Below are 21,782 nucleotides of genomic sequence, written 5' to 3'. Positions count from 1 at the left end.
AAATCACTGCCTGTTTGACGTGGTGAATAAAAGTTGACAAAACTGGGGATAACAGAAAAAGACCAGTGACTACCTGCAAACAATTTGTCACCACATACTAAAAGAGTTAAATACTTTTTGATGGTCCTCAGTAAGAGGAGCTGGAGTTTAGATGAAGCCAGACAGCTAGAAGAGGTAAGAGGTGGAGTTTGTATAACAGGCACAATCTCACTGGCACTCGTCTGGTGTGTGGAGACTTTATATCTTTTCCAGTTTTGACTTTTCCCGAGTATAACTAAAGTTAAAATTGGGGTGCAGGCACTTTCTCGTGTTTTTGCTTCACCCTAATTTATTGGCATTAACTAGGCCACTAGATGTACAGTAAAGCGCTAATGCACGAGACATGCATGCAAATCTGAGCGGGAGACAAAGTGCACTTGCAGAAACACGCTCACAGTAACGGCAGTGGCTGGCGGCATCTCACGTTCTTCACTACAGAATTTAACAAAAGCGAGAATTTTGCTTCATTTCGTTCCAGGATTTCAGAGAGAAAGGGATCGAGGGGGACAGCCAGGACATTATTCATGTCTTTCAGTTCATTTGGCTCTGCTGGTCAGCTCCCAAGACAGAAAGAGAAACCTTCTCTCATGTTTTTCCACCCTCCTCTATTTTCTGCCGTTTTTGTTCCCTTCCTTTTTTTTTATTTTGGAGGCAGATTAGCAGGATTAAGTATGGCTCACATATGCTCCTCCTCACTATTGGTATTCACCACTGCACTGGGCCTAACGCCACCCAGACTGATGGACAGAAACAGAGATAGAATTAAAAAGATGGGGACGATGCTGATGAAGACCAGAGATGGATAGGAGTCAAAGTTGCAAGATGAGTGAACATGTTACCAACACCACTGTTCACATACCTTGTTTTTAGGTTTCAGTTGCAGCTGTTTTCCCTCAATTTGGCTGTCAAATAATTTGAAAACTGAATAGAGCATCCAAGGAACTCTCTTTACTATTTGAACATGACTGTTTTGCCCCTGTTCAAAAACCTGAGATCATAAATGAAGGGTTTCCCCAGTTTTGGTAAGAAAAAGACTTAACTGCCACTCACAAAGCCCTTTGAGATGAACTGGAGTGCAGACTGCAAAACAGACCTTATCACAGCATCAGCGTTACCAAAGCACTTGTGGCTGAATGAGCGCAAATCCTCAGCCAGGTTTAGAAATCTGGTGCAAAGAATGAAACCAGAAGAGCGGAGGCTGCTAAAGAAACAGATTTATTCCCATGGTCTGGAAATCACATGGGTGCAATGCTGTTGTCTGTTTTTTTTTTTTTTTAAATAAAATAATAATCTGCCAATAATCTGTCTGCTTGGTCATTATTAATCAGGTTTGGTATTTATTTATTCACAAATACTCTCTTTCCTGTTGAGTGCTGTTTTCTGGCAATATAGAAAATACTTGTAAATAATTTTGAGGTAAATTAACTGCAAACATGTGGATTGGGGGGCAGTTTCCAGCTGCTGCAATATAAAACACACACAGAGAGCTGTATAGGTTTTCTCTGAATCTTAGGAAACTTAGGAATTGGCCCGAAACTTATTTTTTTCCTGTTGAAATATCAGCCTTTCTCACTGACATACCAAAAATCAATTTCTGTTAATGCATTAAGAAAAATATGTTATGCACAAAAAGTTATTTAAAAACAAAAAATAACCTCTATATAAATAAGTAAAATAAATAAATACATAATTGAAATTATGACAACCTTCCAGAATGTTTCAAGCTGTCGTTACATTCTTGCTGGGAGGTCAAATTCGTGGTAGAGAGTGAAATGAGGATGCTAGAGGTAAAAAGAAAACCCTGCGGAAGAGGAGAGCATGTGTCTCATTGTGAATCCACTTGCAACACTGAGACTGTGGGAATGTTTAATGAAGCAGGGGGGTGGCAAGGATACAAACCTCCTTATTTAAAATGCCACTTCATTAGCATAATCTTATTTAACGGGAGCAGGCCTAAACACGCGAACGCAATGGAGGAGCCAAACTAGCAAATATAGGATCAGGAAGAGGGAGGAGAAAAACGGGGGCGGTGGGTGGGTTCGTGTGCGTGCGTGTGCGCGTGTGTATGGCACGCTAAAGCACACTCACCCGCTAATGACCTTGATTTTTTGACACCTGAAGGGCTCCTAACTGAAAGATGACGGTTGGAATGCCAAATTTTCCGACTGGCCGTCAAATCGAACATGACTCCGCACAAACTTAGTTCCGGTCAACTAGCTTCCTAAATCAGTGCGCAAGGCGCTAAAACGGAGGGTAACTATGGCAACAGTCTTCCGTTTACGAAAACTTAGCTGAAATAAGGAAGAGATCAATTTAAAAAAAAAAAATAAAACTTTTTTTTTTCATTTTCTCATTGCCCTATTCTGAAGTTGTTTGTGCTTTTTCTTTCTAGCTTTGCTAGTTTGCTTGTTTTTTTTCCCCTTGGTGCTATTTCTTTTCTAAATGAATAACACACACACACACACACACACACACACACACACACACACACACACACACACATATATATATATATATATGATGAATGAGAAAGATTGAAAAATAATACTAGAAAAACTAATAATTATTTTATGTATGTTTCGCCTGGTGCAAAGTATCTATAGGCCTAGGTTACAAATGTTAACCCCATCAGAGGTGTTCCTCAGCCCGCCTTTTATTTAACCAATAACTCACCCTTATGAAAACAGATAAACTTGTAGAGGCAATTAGGGCTCTTTGCGTCCGACTGCACAACACTTGTCATATTGTGGCACAATGCATGCTGTCAGTTTCAGTTAGGTCCGAGTGCAGACCACCGGTTTAGGCCCTTATGTCACGGCTCAGATAACCGCCAGCGGCAGGCCACGCAGTTGTGGCTCACTGCAGTCTAATTGAAATATTGCGGATCATAACGGTTAAAGACAATTTTACACACTTCATTAATTAACGTTAAAGATGCACTTCAACGGCAGCTGCTGGCCGACAGCGGGTACAAACGGAAAACACCGTACTAGCTCCAACACTGCAAGCAGGAAACATATTGCACTGCTTATTAGGCTTCGATTGGTAATCTGTGTTCAGCCAAAGGGACGACACTGACTCTCCTTTTTTTTATTGTTTATTATTAATATAAAAAAAACCAAAACGAATTCATCATCAAAACAAACTGAAATCTCATTTAGGCTACTTCATTAAAAAAAAGATACATGGAATTCAAGCACATTTTAAATTAAATTTAATCGCAATAAAAAAAAAAAAAAGGTTTCATATACGTTAGGCCAATTATTATTATTATTTTTTTAAGTTTGATTTACTGTATTGCTTTTCCCTAATTATTTTTCACTTATAAAGGGAAAGAAATGCGTCTTATTTCATGGCTTATTGTAATAAAAATCTATCCATACACACGGGCCAATATTTTCACAAGAAGGGCCCATATGTAGGACGGAGTGTGTCTGATTTCACTTAATAGTGATGCTGGGTGTTGGTAATTACATCAGGCTGGAGGTCCCTCCGTCAGCCTCCTCTCCCTCTCTCCTCCCTCTGCGCGGAGCTGATTGGTCGCTGGGAGGCAGCTTGGACAGAAACTGCGTTGTCCTGGTGACCCGGCCTCTGTGCACCCCAGCCCACTATAAAACCCCGCGGATGCACGCAGGCGTGCCAAATGGGCTGTCAGATGCGACTTGGAGTAACAAGTGGATTTGACGTTTAGGTTTTTCTCTTCATCGCGCCTGCAAACACTCTCGGTAGGTGTTTTATTATTTATTTTCTGTTAGGTTATCCTGATAATTAGTGTCAGTATACACAGATTGTGTTTCTGCTTTAATTATTCTCAGAAAAAAATATCCAGAAATAAAATAGGACGCTGATTACTGGCTGCTGCATATAAAAGATGGGGAACTCAACAAATAACTTTTATATGGTTTTCTTTCTTTTTCCATTCTGTGATTGTGTTATATCAAAGTTAAATCACAAAGTTTCCTCTGTGTTAACATATTTTATGAGGCCTACATTGATTAAAAAATTTTTTTTTTTAAATGAGCAGATTCTCATTATCAGAATCGAAATGGGTAAGATGAGCTTGGTTTGGTCGACATGTGGATTTGAACTTTCAGTAAAGTAACTCAGAAGTTTACTTTTTTGTTGTTTTTCTCAGATTAGCGTGTGAGACCCGGATCATGGACTCAGATACAAGCCGCGTGTCAAGCAGACCGTCCTCTCCCGAGGTGGACGACATCTTCATGTCTACTTTGAAGAAGTCTGTGCACGGCTTCTCCGGCGCTGTGTCCTCTACGCAGAGTGACTCTCCGTCAGAGATCCCCGGTCTGCGTGGCCTCTCCGCCCTCGACGAGGACTCTCTGTCGCTCCGGATGGCATCCAAGAAAGACCGTAAACTCCTCAATGAGAACGAGCTGCAGGCGATCCGCCTCAAGATCAACAGCCGCGAGAGGAAAAGAATGCACGACCTCAACGTGGCCATGGACGGGCTGCGGGAGGTCATGCCCTACGCGCACGGACCGTCGGTGCGTAAACTCTCCAAAATCGCAACGTTGCTGCTGGCGAGAAACTACATCCTGATGCTGAGCAACTCTCTGGAAGAGATGAAGCGGCTTGTAAGTGAAATCTACGGCAGTAGCGGACATCACAGCGGCTTCCACCCGTCAGCATGTGGGACTATGACACACGCGGGGCCCGTGCCGGGACACCCGGCGGCTTCTCACGCATCGCACCCCGGGGTACATCACCCTCTCCTCCCGTCGGCGGCTGTCTCCACTGCCTCTCTTTCCGCGCCCGGTATCTCCGCCGTCACTTCAGTCAGACCCCACCACGGACTTCTCAAAGCGCCCACTGCCAGTGCGGGGCCCTTGGGCAGCAGTTTCCAGCACTGGGGCGTTGGCACCGGCATGCCCTGTCCGTGCAGCATGTGCCAAGTCCCGCCTCCGCATGTGTCCAGCATGAGCACCGTCACCATGCCGAGGCTCACCAGCGACTCTAAGTGACTCCAAGCAAAGCTGAACTTTTCTCCGGGGGGTGTTAAAGACTTATCTCCCAACTTTATCGTGGTTTTATTTATCTTTGTTGCCGAATCCGTTGCGTCAACGGAGGCATTTAAGACCAATGCATTGGTTTTCTTCACTGGGACTTCGGTGTTTTTGAAACTAACTCGGTGTTTCATAGTAATTAACCTCTGTTTTAACCGGTCTTTTCTTCACAGAGCTCCTGCAACACACACAAACGTTTTCTTGCGACTGGGAATCGGTCATGGCCCACATACGTGTTTCCATGCAGTTTGTTGAAGATCACATTTATTCCAAAAATACTTTCCCGTTCTGTGGTACCGCAGGAAAAAAAAAGTCCCCAAAAGTTGAATCAAACCACAAATATAGGATGTAAATATCTAGATGGGCTGTTCTGTTTAAATAGTCGGAGATATATATTAGAGTCTTGTAAATGTCCAGGAAGACTCCGCCACCCCACCTCCTCACATCTTGCACCTGCTATAATTATTCTGTCCGCCTCATTCAATGCTCCTCTCCCTATTTTCTCCTCGGTAGGCTGTTATTCACTGTCAGACGCACACAGCGACCACTTCTTTATTTTTTTAATTACAAAAAAAATAAAAATAAAAATTTGAAAATGATATTTATTTACTTATTTTGGAGGGGACGTTCAGACGAATCTCTGATTATGTTGGGGTTTGAAATGTAAAATAAAGATGAATATTGAAATGAGAAAAACATTTTGTGGTGGTTTTGTTTTTATTTGTTTTTCTTTTTTGTGGATAAATACATTTAAAGGAGACTAAAAGCAGCGTTTATAGCTTGTAGCAGGAGGGCAGTACTGAACAGGGTTATTCAGTATTATTACATAATAACCAGCGAAATTACACATCATAAGCACAACTTGTTTTGTTTTCGTTTTAAATTGTAGTGTTTAGATCTTCAAGGCCAATTAAACGTTTATCATGGGAACAAAAAGTTTTCCGCCTCAGCTAAAACACCTTAGCACTCTTTAAGAAAAGTTTTTATTTTGAATCAGTTTATTTTCATTATTACTCCATATAAAACCCAAGCGGCTTAGATTCAGTTGTCAACCAAAAAAACAAAAATAAAAAATAAAAATATAAACATATCGCCCATTTAAATAATAAATCTCAGCCTAATTATTGGTGTTATATACAAGCAGTTACGAGCATCTTATGAAAAAGGGCTTCATTAAAAAGAACAAGTTTGACGATAAACGTTTTCTCGGATTTATAACAGAGTGCCCAAAGTAATTTTTCGTCATGTTATGAGCCAACAGCAATGTTGCCACATGAAAGAAACTTTTCAGAGCTGGTCTCTTCTGCTGGATGACACTCACTGTTTTTAATTATTCACAGTTGTGCACAATGTGGCTTCAGCTGGTGGAGAATGAGCTTCATTCAGCAAACAGTGATGACTTTTAGCCCACTGACACCTGTCTGTCTGTCCAACTGAATGTTTCTTCCTGAACAATTCATCTGCTCACATGAATACTAATTTCCAACCTGTGCAGCAAGAATGTGAGTAAAATACAGCATTTGAAATAGCCACCTTAAAGCACGAGTGTAAACAGCCGCTAAAGATGAGCACAAAAAGCTCTTTTGGCAATAAGAAGCCAGCGATGAGTAAACGCCGGTGGACTTTAGGAAAATGAAGCAGCTGCATAGCAGATTGTGCATGCTGTTGCAATATTTTCCAAAAGCTTTTGAAGCTGGAATGATATGACTAAATCTCTGAATATTCATGCATGCATTTGTTTATTCATCTCATTACTGGAATTGAATTATTCAGAGTCCTTCAGTGTTTTGTAGGACGTTCGAGAGTAAGAGGTAATTTGGCGCAATGCAACAAAAACAGTTTATTTACAGATAAGCTATAAGAAGTAATTCTTCCAAAGTTTCAGCGTATGCCTGTGGCTTTCCCAAAACTTGCACGCTCAATGCTTTGCCTTCAGCGTTGATACATCAGTTAGTACACTGCCATCTAATTTCTTTGGTCTTTGAATCAGACCTCTCCACAGACTCTATCACCTTTCACATATTTCACAAGTTCCCTGGATTCTGGGTTTGTGTTTACACATTTCCAAAGTCCCAAGAAAAGAAGCATTTAAAAAAAAAACACACCTGTGTGTGAGGGGCACCAATGATTTGTAGGGAGTTCAGGTGCACTTACCTTTAGGCTGTCATTCTTTTAAAGCATGCATTTTAACTTTTTGTTTCTAATATCATTACTAATATCATTACTATGGTCCCAGTGAGTCATATAACAATGAGAAAGTGTGCCAAAAAAAAAAAATCATCATCATCATAAACAACAGGCCAGTTGAGCACATCTGCACCTTTATTACACCTTTATTATTAATTTGTTTATTTTATTTTATTTTATTTTATTTTATTTTATTTTATTTTATAAGCAGTTCTGCCTGAAAGCCTGAAGATCTTTGTCATTCATTTTTGGTTTTTAGTCTTGTGAACTTTCTATTTTTGTTTACAGCTTTTTTTTTTTTACTATTATTATTTGTAATAGTAGATCCAATTCTTCTTCTCAGTTGACATCATTTTATTTTAGACTTTGGCATAAAGAGATTTATAGTTTTTTTAGTGGCACATACAGCACTTGGAAACATCTGCTTTTCCTCAGGGGTCCCAACACCAGAGCAGTCCAAGCACCATTTGTCAGAGCAAAATGCAGTTAACATGGATTAAAAAGTGTTACATTTCAAAAATAATTAGAAAGCCCCCCACACACTCACCCACACCCACCACCCCATTACTCTTCTGCCTCTGTCTCAGTTACAGAGCCCAACATATTTCCTGAGTTTTGCTGATTATTTTGTTGCTAGCATATAACAAATGGCACCGTATGAGAACTACAGTTAAATGACAAAATGACAAAATAAAGGAAAAAAGTTTTGCAGTGAACTGTTAAACTTTGCGCACACACACACACACACACACACACACACACACACACACACACACACACACACACACACACACACACACACACACACACACACACACACACACACATGATATAGGTGCTCACAGCATGGTAAAGGAAGATACCGTGGACCTGAATAGATATTTGAATAGGCAACAATGATGTGTTATGTTCACTATATGAATATTCACCTGTAGTAGCAGCTAAGTTCCTTCCAAAATGTGCTTTTTGAGGAATATTTACTGTTTTGGAGATGGGATCGGATCATAACACAAAGAGTGTAGTTACTCTTAATGCATCATAACGCTTTAGTCCCAGGTAGATTCACACAAAGATGCTGTGCTGTCCTGTTTAAGAGAAAAAACATCATATTAGAAGGAGGTGTTGTGGCAAATGAATGAATGCCTTTCCATTTATACAACAATATACAATATACAACAAACCTGTTGTCTCTCTATCAGGTACAGTTCACAAAATTTTCAGGCAGTTCATGGTTCATATCCTGTGTAAGAACTTTAGTTTAGTTTTTAATCACTGTTGTCTTTGTTTTTGTTTCAAATTTTGTTCGTTTTTCAAGATCCATCCAGACAAACATGTGCCTAAAGTTAAAAGGGAAGCTCACTGGGTGGAATCTCTTCAGCTCTGCGTGAACATTCTGGCCAATAGCAGCTGGGCTTCATGTCCTAGTGTCTGGATTTGAATAAACAGCTTCTTATCCACTGTTGGTGGCAGGCTGACTTATCCATTGGTGCTGAGAGCGTGAGGTTGATTCTGTGACAGTTTAAATATTCATAACTTTGGACAGAAGGGGAGCCATCAGTCTTACACTGTTGTAACTGGATTTAAACCTTCCTGAAAACACTGCACAGATGTACACCCTTTCAGCACCGCGTATCATGTTGTGTTAGCCGAAAGGATTAAACATTGGTGGGATGCATCAAAGGTGGCGGAAAAACAGAAAGAGAAACAGAGTCTATGTTGGAGAAAAGGAGGAATAAGAGAGAGAAGATAATCAAACAGAGAAGCTGTCAGAGACAAAGGCAGGATTTAACTCTAACAAGAAAATAGATGAAGCTCTAAGGTAAATATGAGACCTCAGAGGTCACCCTTTCCCATGGGACTGGTGTTTATTCCAACAGCTTCATCTGCTCAGTTCTTACCAGCATTAAACCACTGATGGACTCTAACACACCAAGAGACAGTCACTGTATAGATACATAAGCAACAAGTGGTTGCTTAGCTGTAAATGTAGCAGCATATCAGCATTTATATCATGATGTCACTGTTAACCAGGAACTGGATACCTAGTATTTACACATGTTTTCCACTTACACCAGAGCAATGGGAAGTGAGGCTATGTTTGATAATTTTGTGTTTTATAATTGTACTGATTTACTACTGAGTTTTAGAAAAAAAGTTTTTTTTTAAAGATTAATATTCATTTTTATTGAATTTTATTTATATAGCAGCAATTTGCAACAATAGTCACCTCAAACCCCTTTTTTTTTTTACATCGTTGGGTAAAGACCATGCAATATCAGAAAGAAAACCCCAGCAGTCAGGTGACCCCCCTATGAGCAACCACTTGGCGACAGTGGGAAGGAAAAACATCCTTTAAACAGGAAGAAACCTCTGGCGGATCGAGGCTCAGGGAGAAGCAACATCTGCTGCTGAGGGGAGGGAGACAGAACAAGAGACACACTGTGCAAGAGAGGCAGAGATTAGTAATAACTAATTATTAAATGCAGAGTGTGCAAAAAAAAAAAAAGGTAAATGAAGAAGAAACACTGCATCATGGGAAGCCTCCAGCAGCATACGCCTATAGGGGATGATTCTGGGTCACCTGCTCCAGCCTGAACTATAAACTTTATGAGAAAGGAACGTTTTAATCTTAAAAGCAGAGCAGGTGTTTGTCACCAAAACCCAAACTGGAATTATGTTTAATCAGTACAGTTGCATCAATTAGTAAATGTTTACCACTATATTCACAGTTACCATTACATTGGTAATTTTACTAAATAAATCAGTAGGTTGTGCTACACTACAAAAAGTGAAGTGTCCATGTCATTTAGTTGAATTGAAATTTTACATTGTTGCAATGGTAAACTGGGATTTCCGGTTTGAAACTGTTTATTTCACTTTACCTAAAATGAAAAATTACTTACGTGGAAAAAATCTATAGAAACAATTTCCTCTTAAGTAACTATGTACTTCAAGTCAAAGGTGATGGTGTCACATGACGTCACTCAGCACTGATTCCTGTGTCCGCCATTACCACGCTTCAGCAGTGAAGTATGTGCAGTAAGTACAATGCCAGTGTTTGTCATCACATTACACTCTGCAGCCACCACATGCAGGTGGAATTGTCACTAATGGTGTGAAATTCCTTAATGAGTTGTGATCAATCGCACGTGCATGTGCTATGCTGTTTGTCTTGATCTATACTTGCGATTTGAGTGATCCTAGAAGGCTCAAATACACCTTTGATGCACTGCAGAAACTGTTCATGGAGATAGAAATAAAGAAAGTGACACGTAGATCTCAAAGCACTGGATCAGCCAAAGAGACATGTAGACACAGACAAACTCCAGGGAGGTGTAAAGAATTTATTAGATTGTAATGGGAAGGAAATACTTTAATTTGACTGAAATTAGAAAAACAGTATCTGAGCCCCCTCCCCCTTTCATTGTTCAAAGAGTTCTGTCTGTCATATTGATTCATAATCACAGTGTTAGAAATGTTAATATTAATTGCTGTTACATCACCAATCTTATATTTTAAATATATCTTTAATCTTTAATTCAGCATATTTTTTAAGCTCTTTAAAAGGTTGAGAAGGGGACAAATTTTGCGTAATTTTGTCTAGTGTATTTGATCTTTGTTTCTTTTGCAGCTGTTGTTCAGATAATGAAGACTTCAGTGCTTTATTTTATAATTTTTAATGTATTTTATGTACATAAAAGGCAGCCTTTGTTTTGAAAATGCACCATAATACATTTTGTCCTTCAAAAGAGAATGTGTCTTTATTTCTAGTACGTTGATTGTGACGTGAAAATCTTGGTTTAACCTTAAAGAAATCAGCTTTTGATTGTGGTGAATTTTACGTAATAAAAAAGTTTTTTGTGAAGGTTTATTAAGTAATATTTTAAATGAGGACATAACAAACCAATTTTCAGTTATGTGTAAGTAGAAATTGTATTTTATTTCACTGGCCAAAATGCACAAGTTGAAAAAACTGTAAAACAATTAGAAAGTTTCAATCAACTAAGCCCAAAGAACAAATGTACTCAAAACTATCAGGTTGTTGTACCAAAGTGAAAAAAGGGTTTAAGATCTTTGGAATTACTTTGTTTGTTTGTTTGTTTTCATGTACATTTATGATTCCAGAAAAATAAATATAATTGACTTATTTAAGAAACATTTACAGTTTCAATCAAATCACAGTTTTAGTCTAAAACTAATAAATTTAGCTGCAACAAATTAGCCTGTTGTTTTTAAAAGTCAATTCACAGTAACATTTTTTTTCCAGCTGTCTGGAAGTGTATAAATTTCAGAAGGCTTTTCATTCATAATAAGGAGCCTTGTGATGGAAACCATCATAATGTGGTCAGCATTAATAAAAACTTTACTGGAGTACTGGATTACTTCTGGGTTACTGGATTACTTCTGGGTAAGATAGGCTTTTGCAGTGGTCTGCATGTGCAGCTACTCTGATAAGTTGGTCATTCAAAGTTACAAGTGAACATAGTGTGAGAACAAGAAATCAGCTCTTGCATGATGTTTCTATGTTTTACATCATATATTGTCCAAACCAGTAGCCAGGTATATTATACAGTCCTGTGTAAAGAGATGTATCATATTTAAAACTGATCGAAGGACAATCAGTCTGTACACTGAGGGTGTAACACGTCTTCTGCTTGGAGCATGTCAATCAGAAGATGTACTAGACCCTCAGGTTAGCTTTCATTGCACTAAACAACTGAGGTTAGCAGTAGCGCAGCTGAAACAGAAACTGTAATGTGCTGTGTCAAATGGTGCTCTCCATACTCACCCATTTGCCTGTGCTGACAAGTACGACTACGTTGAGTAAACTATCAGCGTCCAGTGGCAAAAAGTTAAGTGTGGAACCCTGCAAACTGCTGCAATGTTGGCTATGTCTCCGAAATGAAGGAACAATAGAACCAAGGTATGTTATCAAAGCCAATTTCAATGCCAGCGCTAGCTAGCTAAAACTTGGCAGATTTGTGACAGGCATTAGCATTACATGTAGTGTTGTTTGTTGTTTAAGAGCGACAAAGTGTATTAAAAATGTATTGGCTGCTCTAAAAGTTGTACATTTTTACAAGGCATGTTCATCAAGTCTACCAACAGAAATGCTGAACTGAGACTGAGGGACTGTTAGCCTTTGAATCAGGGCCCCTTCCTGTTAAGTTAAACATCTGTTTGATTTGTTTTGCCATTGTATTTTTATGCTAGACAGCTCTGCATACCGCAAGAAAAACTATGAAGTTGTGGAATTGAGTAGCATTCATACATATATTTATGTGAAATTCTTAAAAAAAACCCAGAGTGGTGCTTGTCTTTACTTTTGTGTGTACATCCGATAATCTACGAAGCGCAGCAGATGAACTCTTCGATTGGGTGGATCAATGCATTTAGTAAAAGCCCAGTGGGACAAAGACAGAAGGGAGAGAGAGAATGAGTGAAGGAAAATGAAAGAAACAAAGCGAGAGAGCAGAAGATCCATTGAGTGTGTTTTTTTGTGGCTGAAGAATTGTCCTCAGTGGCTTTGAAAGGGGGGATAATCCTGTCAAGTAAGCAGACCTTTGGATATTCATGACTGGCCGAGCAGCTCCGTGGACTGAAGGAGGACACAGCCAGGATGGGATTAAACATCAAAGTGAATCTGAGGAGGGCCGGACTGGGATATGAATTAGCCATCGCAGAAAAACAGAGGTCTCAGAGGGGTGTGATGGGGTCCAGAGGGGACCAGTTGTCTGGTGGTTGGATAGCACTTTGAATGATTCCAAGATGTGGGTCTCCTAAATCCATTCAGGAGGATGATATGCTATGGTGTGTGCACCTGTCATCCAATATGAGATATGTACATACATACACACGAAGAAATATCAAATATAATGACACATTCATTTTCATTGTGTTCCTGTGTCTTTTGAGCTGTTGATTAGAAAAGTTTAGGTTGATGGATGATCAGGTTTGAGGTTGTGATTTGGCACTATATATCAATACAATTAAAATGAACTGAATTTAAGCATGGGACAACTTTTCGTTCCAATCAGACTAAATCTGAAATTACTTACATTAGACTGCAATAGGCCTGCTGTGGGACTTCCCATGATACACTGAGCGTTTCTTCTTAACTGACCTCTTTTCACTTTCTGTGAGTTTATACACCACTTAGCATTTAATCATTAGTTATTATTACTGCTGTCAGCGTTAATCTTGTTAAAATGATGTTAACACCATAACCGCATTAACGTGGCAAATCTCCGTTAGCGAGCTAACGCGGATTGCCCTGTGCGTGGGGCTGGATGGCGCTAACGCGTTAACGAGCTAACCGCGCAAACAAATTGACGCCATGCAACCACACGCACGGGGTCATCCGCGTTAACGAGCTAAAGGAGATTTGCAGCATTAACATGGTTATGGCGTTAACGTCATTAATGCTGACACTACTAGTTATTATTAATCTCTGGTTCTCTTCCACAGTGTATCTTTTGTTCTGTCTCTCCTCTCACCCCCAACTGGTGTTGGCAGATGGCTGCTCCTCCTTTAGTCTGGTGCTGCTGGATGTTTCTTCCTGTTAAAACTGATATTTCCCTTCCCACTCTCGCCAAGTGCCTGCTCATATGTGGTGGTCTGATTGTTGTGGTTTTCTGTTTGCTGCTGTCTTGACCTTACAATATAAAGTGCCTCGAGATGACTGATGCTGTGAACTGGTGCTATGTAAATAAAATTGAAATGAATCGAATTAAAATAAGTTTTATTTCACAGTACCGTATCAATAAAGGAAAATAATCTAATAAAACAGTTCAAAATATAAATGCAAATTCCTGGAAACACTGTTAAAGGGAATCTGTGTTTTTCCCGATTGTGACTCTAAAGTCGTTCTGCTTACGAAAAGTGCTGCGAGTTTTGTCTGCACACAAGTGAGAATTATCTAAGAAATTTTATCTGCTCCCTGTTTTCTCACATCTTTAAAAAATTCTCACGTTTTATTCTCATATTGTGTGACTTTCACTCTGAGATACCCCGTGAATTATGTTCCATATGGTTTGCTGACCATGTCACGTTCGCGTCTGTTCCCTGGCATTGGTCCTGCCAGCTCTGACTGCTGCTGGCAGCTGGGACTTTTGGACAAAGGGACTCACCCTGACAGGAATCAGGGAAACTAAAGTGATATTGAGACACATACACACCAGGTGTCCTGCAGTTGGCTAGAAAGGGTCAGATCTACACTGAGACCTTTGTCACTGTAAGAAGCAGTGTGCTTTTTTTAAAGTGAGTAACGTCTTAGAAAAGTATTCGATTTACATTAAACACCTTTTTACATTAAGATTAGATCAATTTAGATTTGCCATGAATTTTATTAGTTTAAGAAGTTTTTTTGTTATCTTAGCAGATTTTTCTCTTAAAACAAGGACATTTCACTTCTTGAAGGTACACAGAGTGATTAAAATTGTCTGATTTGAGCAAGTTTGGAATTTGCTTCTAATTTCAAGGTATTCAGGCTTAAGCAGAAAGGCCTTGTAAATGTGGTAGCTCATGAATAATAATTTAAAATAATTTGAATAATTTCAAATTTGAGAAAATTGAGAAAATTTCTTCACAATGATCAAAGCATGTGCCAGATAAACTATGTCTATGAAAGCCAGAGATCAACACAAGATGCAACAAAGTCCCTTGAACTTTGCACCTAAACACACTGTAGTCGTTCTTAATAAATCAATCATAAACAAGCCCATGATTTCTCACAAAATGATCAGTATTGGGCTTTTTACTGGTCTGATGACACACTGTCATGGCAGCTGGGACCTTGGTTTAGTTAATTAGGTGATCAGATATGATTTCAACATAAATGTTTATTGAGATTAGAGATTGTCGCTGCAAGCTGTGTTGGGTAACTCGTTACTTGATGCATTGCAACATTACAGCCATTAAAAAGTAATTGGTCATGGTACTGAATCAGCTCCTGAGAAAACTAACTTGCTGGAGCACCTTTACTCCCGTTTGTAATTAACTGGCAGTGAAGAGCTAAGAAAAGCTGATAGTGTTTTCCCGTATCAAGAATCCCACTTTTTTGTTGAATGCTAACATCATTACGTGTTTAACTTAATCCTCCAGAATAAAAACAACTAGCTTCAAAGCTGCCTTTCTATGGTTTGATGATTTGGCCAATCAGCTTCAGTGCAGTCCTGCCACCATAAGATGTTTTAATAACTACAACCCCTATTTGTCAAGTTGCTGAAGCCTGCTATCATGTTGCGCTGCAACATATGTCAGCTCTCCAAGTTGTTGCTTCCCTGGGGTCGGCGGTTTCATAAATCAAATTAGCAGCACATACAGAATGGCTGTCACCTGATTTGCTAAAAAAAAAACCTGAAGGCGAACACTGTAAGTTTTTGCATTAATCTGACCATTTATTTAATCAAATGGTTAAAAAAAGGAGATGTATCAGTCACTTCTCACTCTCATTATCCCAGTAGTTAATTGTCCTCAGTGGGAGGCCAGACCTAAGTTTGGGAAACATCTGTGACAAACCTGCTGCGGTTTGAAGAGAGTGGAGGCTGAATAGGAAAGGAAAGTGGCTGCTTCAGTCTGATCTCTGCCGTCCTAGTGGGGACTTTAATGCGCTGAGAGTCTGTGAGGAGCAGGAGCACTGTAGGAGGTGAATGAGCTGAGGAGGAGGTTGTAAGGCATAGGAGAGAGGGGGGAGGGGGAAGGTAACTCCGTGTGTGTGTGTGTGTGTGTGTGTGTGTGGATACAGGGTGTAGGCTAACAGATGTGTCCATCAAAGAATCATCTTACATCCACTACATCCATCTGCCACCCCGACATGACAAGATTTGGAAAAATGTAAAATCCGTTGTGTTAAGTTTCTTGTGATCAGCTGGTGGGGAAAACACAGGACTTTCACAATCCTGGATTTGAAACAAGTTTCCCATGATCCAAAGTTTCCCATGATTCAAAGTGTATCAAACCTCCATTTTTTTACTCTTAGGTAAGAGTGTGGCAAAGAGGGGTGATCAAAGTGCTGCACACCTTCTTCCCCCACTAGTGTCATTCAGTACTTCCTGGTGAGTTCCTGTGGTGTTAACTGGTCATCTGGAAGATGTGTTCCTTGCACCGTGTCCTGCTCCTGCCTTGTGGTGTCCCAGCTGGCCGACCATAACACATTACCAAAAGGGAGGCATCAAGGGACAACGACAATGTGAAAACAGATGAATATAAAGACTCCTGTTTCTTTTTTTGTTCTGATTGTTTGATGATTGTTACAAAACTGCTCAGTAATGCACGTCAAAGCTACGAATCTACACAGCTAGAAAGAAAACATGACTCAATGAAGGATGTTCACAACAGCCAGTTTGGTGATACACTGTGCATTACATTACTCTTACTGCAGTTACACTTCAGTTAGTTGTGAATAGCATCTGTCTTTGTTTTTGCATTCATAGTTTTGCTCGTAATTGTAGTAAAGTTACTTTTTTTATTTTTACTGACAGAACATCATCATCTAACATCCAAAAGTAAAAACATGTGGTCCATTTTCAATTAAACTACATTCAACCACTAAAATACAAAAGAAAAAAGCTTGTTAGGGTTACGAGAGAAGTTTTTCATTCCTGTCCCACATCACAAATATCCAGCTGCTAGTCTTTAGTCTGTTGTCTCTTTTCTTTTGAGAGTAGGACACATGTCATCGTCTTCTCTCCTTTAGGCTGTGTCAACTACTTCTTTGCAGGAAGTCTAATTTCTGGGACGTGCATCCTCATCCATCATACTGCTATGGCCTTTCACTTTAACAGTGACTTTGGTCGCACTGCACCGCCCTCCATACAGATGGGGATAACCTCTGAAAACCCTCCTTTGGCCTTGCACCACTAATATAACCTAAGAAGAACTATCTCAACCAGCTCCCACACAACATTTAGACATAACGTTGTGCTCCTGCCCTCAGTCACTTGGGCCGAAGAAGAAAAAGCTGTGTGTTTGACTCTGGACAGGGATTCCTTAGTATGACTGAATCCATCATTGTCACGCTTAAATAGGATGGGGGGTTTTAAGGTTACTTTGTGTTGGTGGGTGGGGTGGGTTAACTAACACTGTCCTATTAGCAGACACTCTACAAATCCCCCTTGGCATTGTTTCAGAGAGAAACATCTGCTATAAGAATAGACAATCACTGTGCACATTTGGGGTCATTGTAAATGACCACAATGAAAGGGTTAAGTACTTTTATTTGACAGCTGAAACAAAACAAGTGTTATCTTTGGGAAAACAACATCAACAACAACAACAACAGAGTTATTCTAAAAGTCATTTAGATTAACAGCAAAGACCAGGATAATGCAGAAACGGAGTGATACCGTGCAAAAACCCCAAAACGTGAAACAGTTAAAGGTGTCAATGAAGCATTTAGCAGCATGAAATATGAATGTGGTAAATGTCCATCTGTATTTAAACAGCCGTGACCAACTGAGCGTGTGCAGCTATTGAAAGTGAAGCGTTTAGGCTCTCTTTCACAAAGGGCCCAAGGGCTAAAACCTTCCACCCCTTCCACCATCATTATCCCTGCCACACTATGATCAGCACCAAATGCCGACTATCCCAGGCCAGCGCTCACAAAGCATGCTGGGAAGGACAAAAGCAGACCTTCAGCCGATTGGTTCCACCTTATTAACAGCTTGTAATCTTCTCATGTCTTTGGCTAGGCCTCACAGAGCAGGAGTTAGGGCGAATAGATGAGTGTGTCCTCCGTCTCTGCTTTGATGCAGAGCAGCCTTCTCCCTCTGAGAACTCCTGCTCTGTTATATTTCCATTGTGGCTGCTGCACCTGTTTGTCCGCGAGGACACGTGGAGAAAATCAGTCACTGGCAACTGTTAATTTCTCATTAGGCTCTTTTTTTTCGCACATTGTAAACAGTTTGGGTTTGAAATGCTTGCAGCAGGTGCGCCTCATCTAATGGTTTAACTGGCTGCAGTTTCAAAAATGCCATAAAACAGATTTTTATTTTTCTTGTAAACCAAAAACATGCAAATATGGCAGGATGAAGGCAACATTTGCTGATGATTTTTAATGCTGTGTATTTGAGGACGTAACAGGTGACCAACTATATTAGAAGTTAGCATGTGGCTGGGTTAGCTTAGTGCACATTAATAAAATAACGATCAAAATGTTTTAATATACTGATAATGAAGTCAACTCCAGTCTTTTTTATGTTGGTTAATGCATATGGTGCTTTAATACTAATAATAAAGTGATAATTCACCAGCACCAAGGGGTATTGAGACAAAATGATCGTGGAACATTGTATCATAATTATGTAACCTCTGGTAAGATAGCTAGCTTGGTAGAAGGATAGATTTAGAAACAATGTCAAGTTACAAGTGACAGAACCTGGATAGGCTGAAAAAACCTCCTTCAGAAACTAAAAACACAATAAGTCCTTAAAAAAGAAGAAAAGAAGACCAGTCCTGGCGTGACGCAACAAATACTTCAACTCAGTGCTCAGTTGCTGCTGATCAACACTGTAGCAACAAGCCACCTCAGTTTGGTAATCTTTCCCTTTACGTTAATAGCGGTGGATTAGTTTAAGTGAATTTATTAAATTTGGTCTTGATTCCTAAAACAAGAGCTGTTTGCTGTAAGCATTGTGAGTTTAATAAAATTCTAAAACCTGTAAGTAATTGCTTATGACTATTAAAAAGAAACAAATACACAAAAACAGTAGTGGAGATTCAACCAAAACTTAAGACAAAACCTTGTGTTTGTTACAGTCATTTTGTAAACTTGTTTCTTCTCCGTAATCACACATAAGCGACTTTAGATAACGTTGCCTCCCCCAAACAACTGAGTTCATAACCTTTTTTTTTTTAGCAGTATCACATTGGGTGTATTTTTCATCCTGTATAAGGGGATAAATTAACCCAGGAGTTTGGCTGAGGTGTCTTCCTGTCTGTCAGCCGCAGGAAATGGCTCCACACAGACGAGGCATTTAGCTCCCAGGTGCAGACCCCACATTGGACAGCCTTACCCAGATGGATAGTACTCCTTCTACCATAAAGACACTAGTCTTCCCCCTGCCCTGAAGCCACCAGTGCTCCTGCCCTGGTCCAGCCTCATCAAAAGGGAGGCGGATATGCTGTGCTACAGCCCCAAATCAAGCTCACTTTTCTTTCCCTTGTAAGTAGTGGAGAAAAAGTGGGGGAAGTGCACAGTATTCTGGTAGACACCAGCTTCTTTCTTTCTCCTCTTTTCTGACTTCTGTATGCGTGGCTCCTTGCAGGTGTCCCTTTTTTTTCTCCGCTCTTGACACAGAAACGATCCCAAAATTCAGTCAAAACCATCACGGCTCATTTTCTTTCATTACTCAGTTTATTACCTCTCATTGTTACACGGGCACTAGAAATCAAATTGAACTCAGAGGAACGCTCTCACACACACACACACACACACACACACACACACACACACACACACACACACACACACACACACACACACAGATGCACACACATTCATTCTGGCTGCCTGCACTCTGTTCTCCTGCAGGTGCGAGGGCCATCCGCCTGGCCCTTTTCATGAAGCCCTCTCTTTCCTGTCCGTCTGCAGCCGTCTATTCAGCTTCAATCACAACACCAGCCGGACGCCACCGGACCACTGGTGAGGAAGGGAAGCGCCTCCACACACATCTTTTACTTCTTGAGCGACAAGAGAGGAGAGGCCGGGAAAAAAGAAAGGCTCTTCCTCCTTTGCATCTCCTTCTGCTTTCATCATAAACAACTTGCTTTCTGTTTGTAACGGTGCTGTCCTCCTCCCCCCCCCCCCCCCCCTTCACCCCACACCCCACCTCAGATGCGGCTTTACAAGGAGCAGTAAGGGGGGAGTGCAAAAAGAGCACGGCCAGGCTGACTGTGCAACAAAGTGATGCAGAGGTCTTTTTGTGGCTCATGAATGGTACATTTGAGGTTTCCAGCCTTGCACGGAGCCCCAAGCCAGCTTCACCTGTGGTTGGAGTCAATTGGCCTGTTGTGTGCCTGCCTGGAACCATGCCCAGTTCTCTGCCAGCCAATTTGGTTAGGGTAGCCACTCCGAACGGAACAACAATAACCTCCACCTCAAAACCATCAATTAACTTCCCTCACACAATAATGTATCCATTCACTGTTTGCCAAAACTGTTTTCTGACACGATTAATGCCCGGGCTAATAGTGCTAATACCTGCTCTCTGTCACTTAACACAGTACTGATGATGTTAATGGCCTCCAAGTTGTTTAATGGCTCTAGAGGTACATTCCATTAAGCTCATAATGATGTGTCTTTTTGTTTGTGCTCTCAATTAAGTTTCACATAAAGAAAAAGTATAACCAGCATTACTTGTGCAATCAGGTAGCACAAGTCTCAGGCATGGCTAATACTGCATTCACCATTCTAGTATTTAAAACCCTGGGTTCTTGGTCACTGGTTGCATTTTCTTGGAGCCTTTATTTGGCTTTGCCATCTTCTGTTAACCACATGTGTCTGTGTAAATCTGTTTATTTAACTTCTTATTTTATTTTACTGAAGTTTCAAATGCTGACCACAGAGGTGACGAATAACAGTACCAAATGAAGGTCAAATTTCTGACAATATTCTGTTAATTCACTAGCTTGCATGCACTGAACCTGTCTGCAGTACTGAGCTTCTAAAGGTCTCAGAGTCCTGATTGCCTTTATTCACTATTGTCTGACATACTGGAGAAAGGACCATTCATTTGTGTTCTTGTAAAAGTGCTTCTTTGTTTTGACTCACACATGTACATGTGCATAGCCACACCGGCCACACACGTTAAACACATTAAACCTTGAATCAGATGGCTTACAGCAGCACCAGGTGCCACTCCTGTCAGCTAAGAGCAGGACGCTGACAGTACAATTTGACATAAACTACATGAAATCATCGCTCTAACTTGGAAGGTATCAGCAGTTCAGCTTGCTAGTGGTGGTGCAGTAGCATGTGGGATATTTGACCATCATTTAAATACCACAGCATACCTGTGTTTGACACAATAATGGACCATGTCATAAAACTAGTTACCGTTACTAGATGTAAGTCCAACAGAGCACCTTTGGGATGTACTGGAACGGCAGATTCTTTGCAGCAACTGTGTGATGCTGTCACGTCAACATGGGCAAAAATGTCTGAGGAATGTTTCTAGCACCTTGCTGAATCAGTGCCACAGAGAAATAAGCCATTTCTGAAGGCAAAACGGGGTCTAAGCCATTACAGCAAGACATCCCTAAAAAGTGCACAGACAACTTTGTTAAGTGAGGACAGCAGCTCAAAGGTTATATGAAAACAGTAAATGTCAGACCAAGACAGGTTTAGTTTAGTGTTAGCTGTCCTCATGTTTAACCTCTAATATCCTGTCTTACACTGATCCAAATGTTCAGTGAGCTTGTCATGGTGTTCTTTGGATGACAACCTTGACAGTCAACCTCATTTGACTGTCAAAATTCACAAAGTTGGATGTGCATATGTACATTTGTAAAGAGCACATGGCATGTCGGGGAGGA

At 40.3% G+C, this 21,782-nt stretch overlaps 1 protein-coding gene across 1 annotated transcript; it reads left to right on the top strand.

Annotated features, from left to right (window-relative positions):
- Nucleotides 1–3,643: 3,643 nt before the first annotated feature.
- olig2 (oligodendrocyte lineage transcription factor 2) lies at nucleotides 3,644–5,842 on the top strand. The gene is made up of 2 exons (XM_086266349.1): nucleotides 3,644–3,764; nucleotides 4,175–5,842. Exon 2 carries the CDS (start codon nucleotides 4,197–4,199, stop codon nucleotides 5,016–5,018), a length of 822 nt encoding a protein of 273 aa, XP_086122475.1. The 5' UTR covers nucleotides 3,644–3,764; nucleotides 4,175–4,196; the 3' UTR covers nucleotides 5,019–5,842.
- The last annotated feature ends 15,940 nt before the right edge of the window (nucleotides 5,843–21,782 follow it).

Source organism: Aulonocara sp. 'chitande type north' Nkhata Bay, linkage group LG16 (assembly GCF_057382095.1).
Source record: "Aulonocara sp. 'chitande type north' Nkhata Bay isolate Kocher_YH1m ecotype deep benthic linkage group LG16, A_spYH_male_GT1.1, whole genome shotgun sequence".
Taxonomy (NCBI): Eukaryota; Metazoa; Chordata; class Actinopteri; order Cichliformes; family Cichlidae; genus Aulonocara; species Aulonocara sp. 'chitande type north' Nkhata Bay.
The sequence above is the reverse complement of the archived record's forward strand: the minus strand, read 5'-3'. Positions and strand labels throughout refer to the sequence as shown.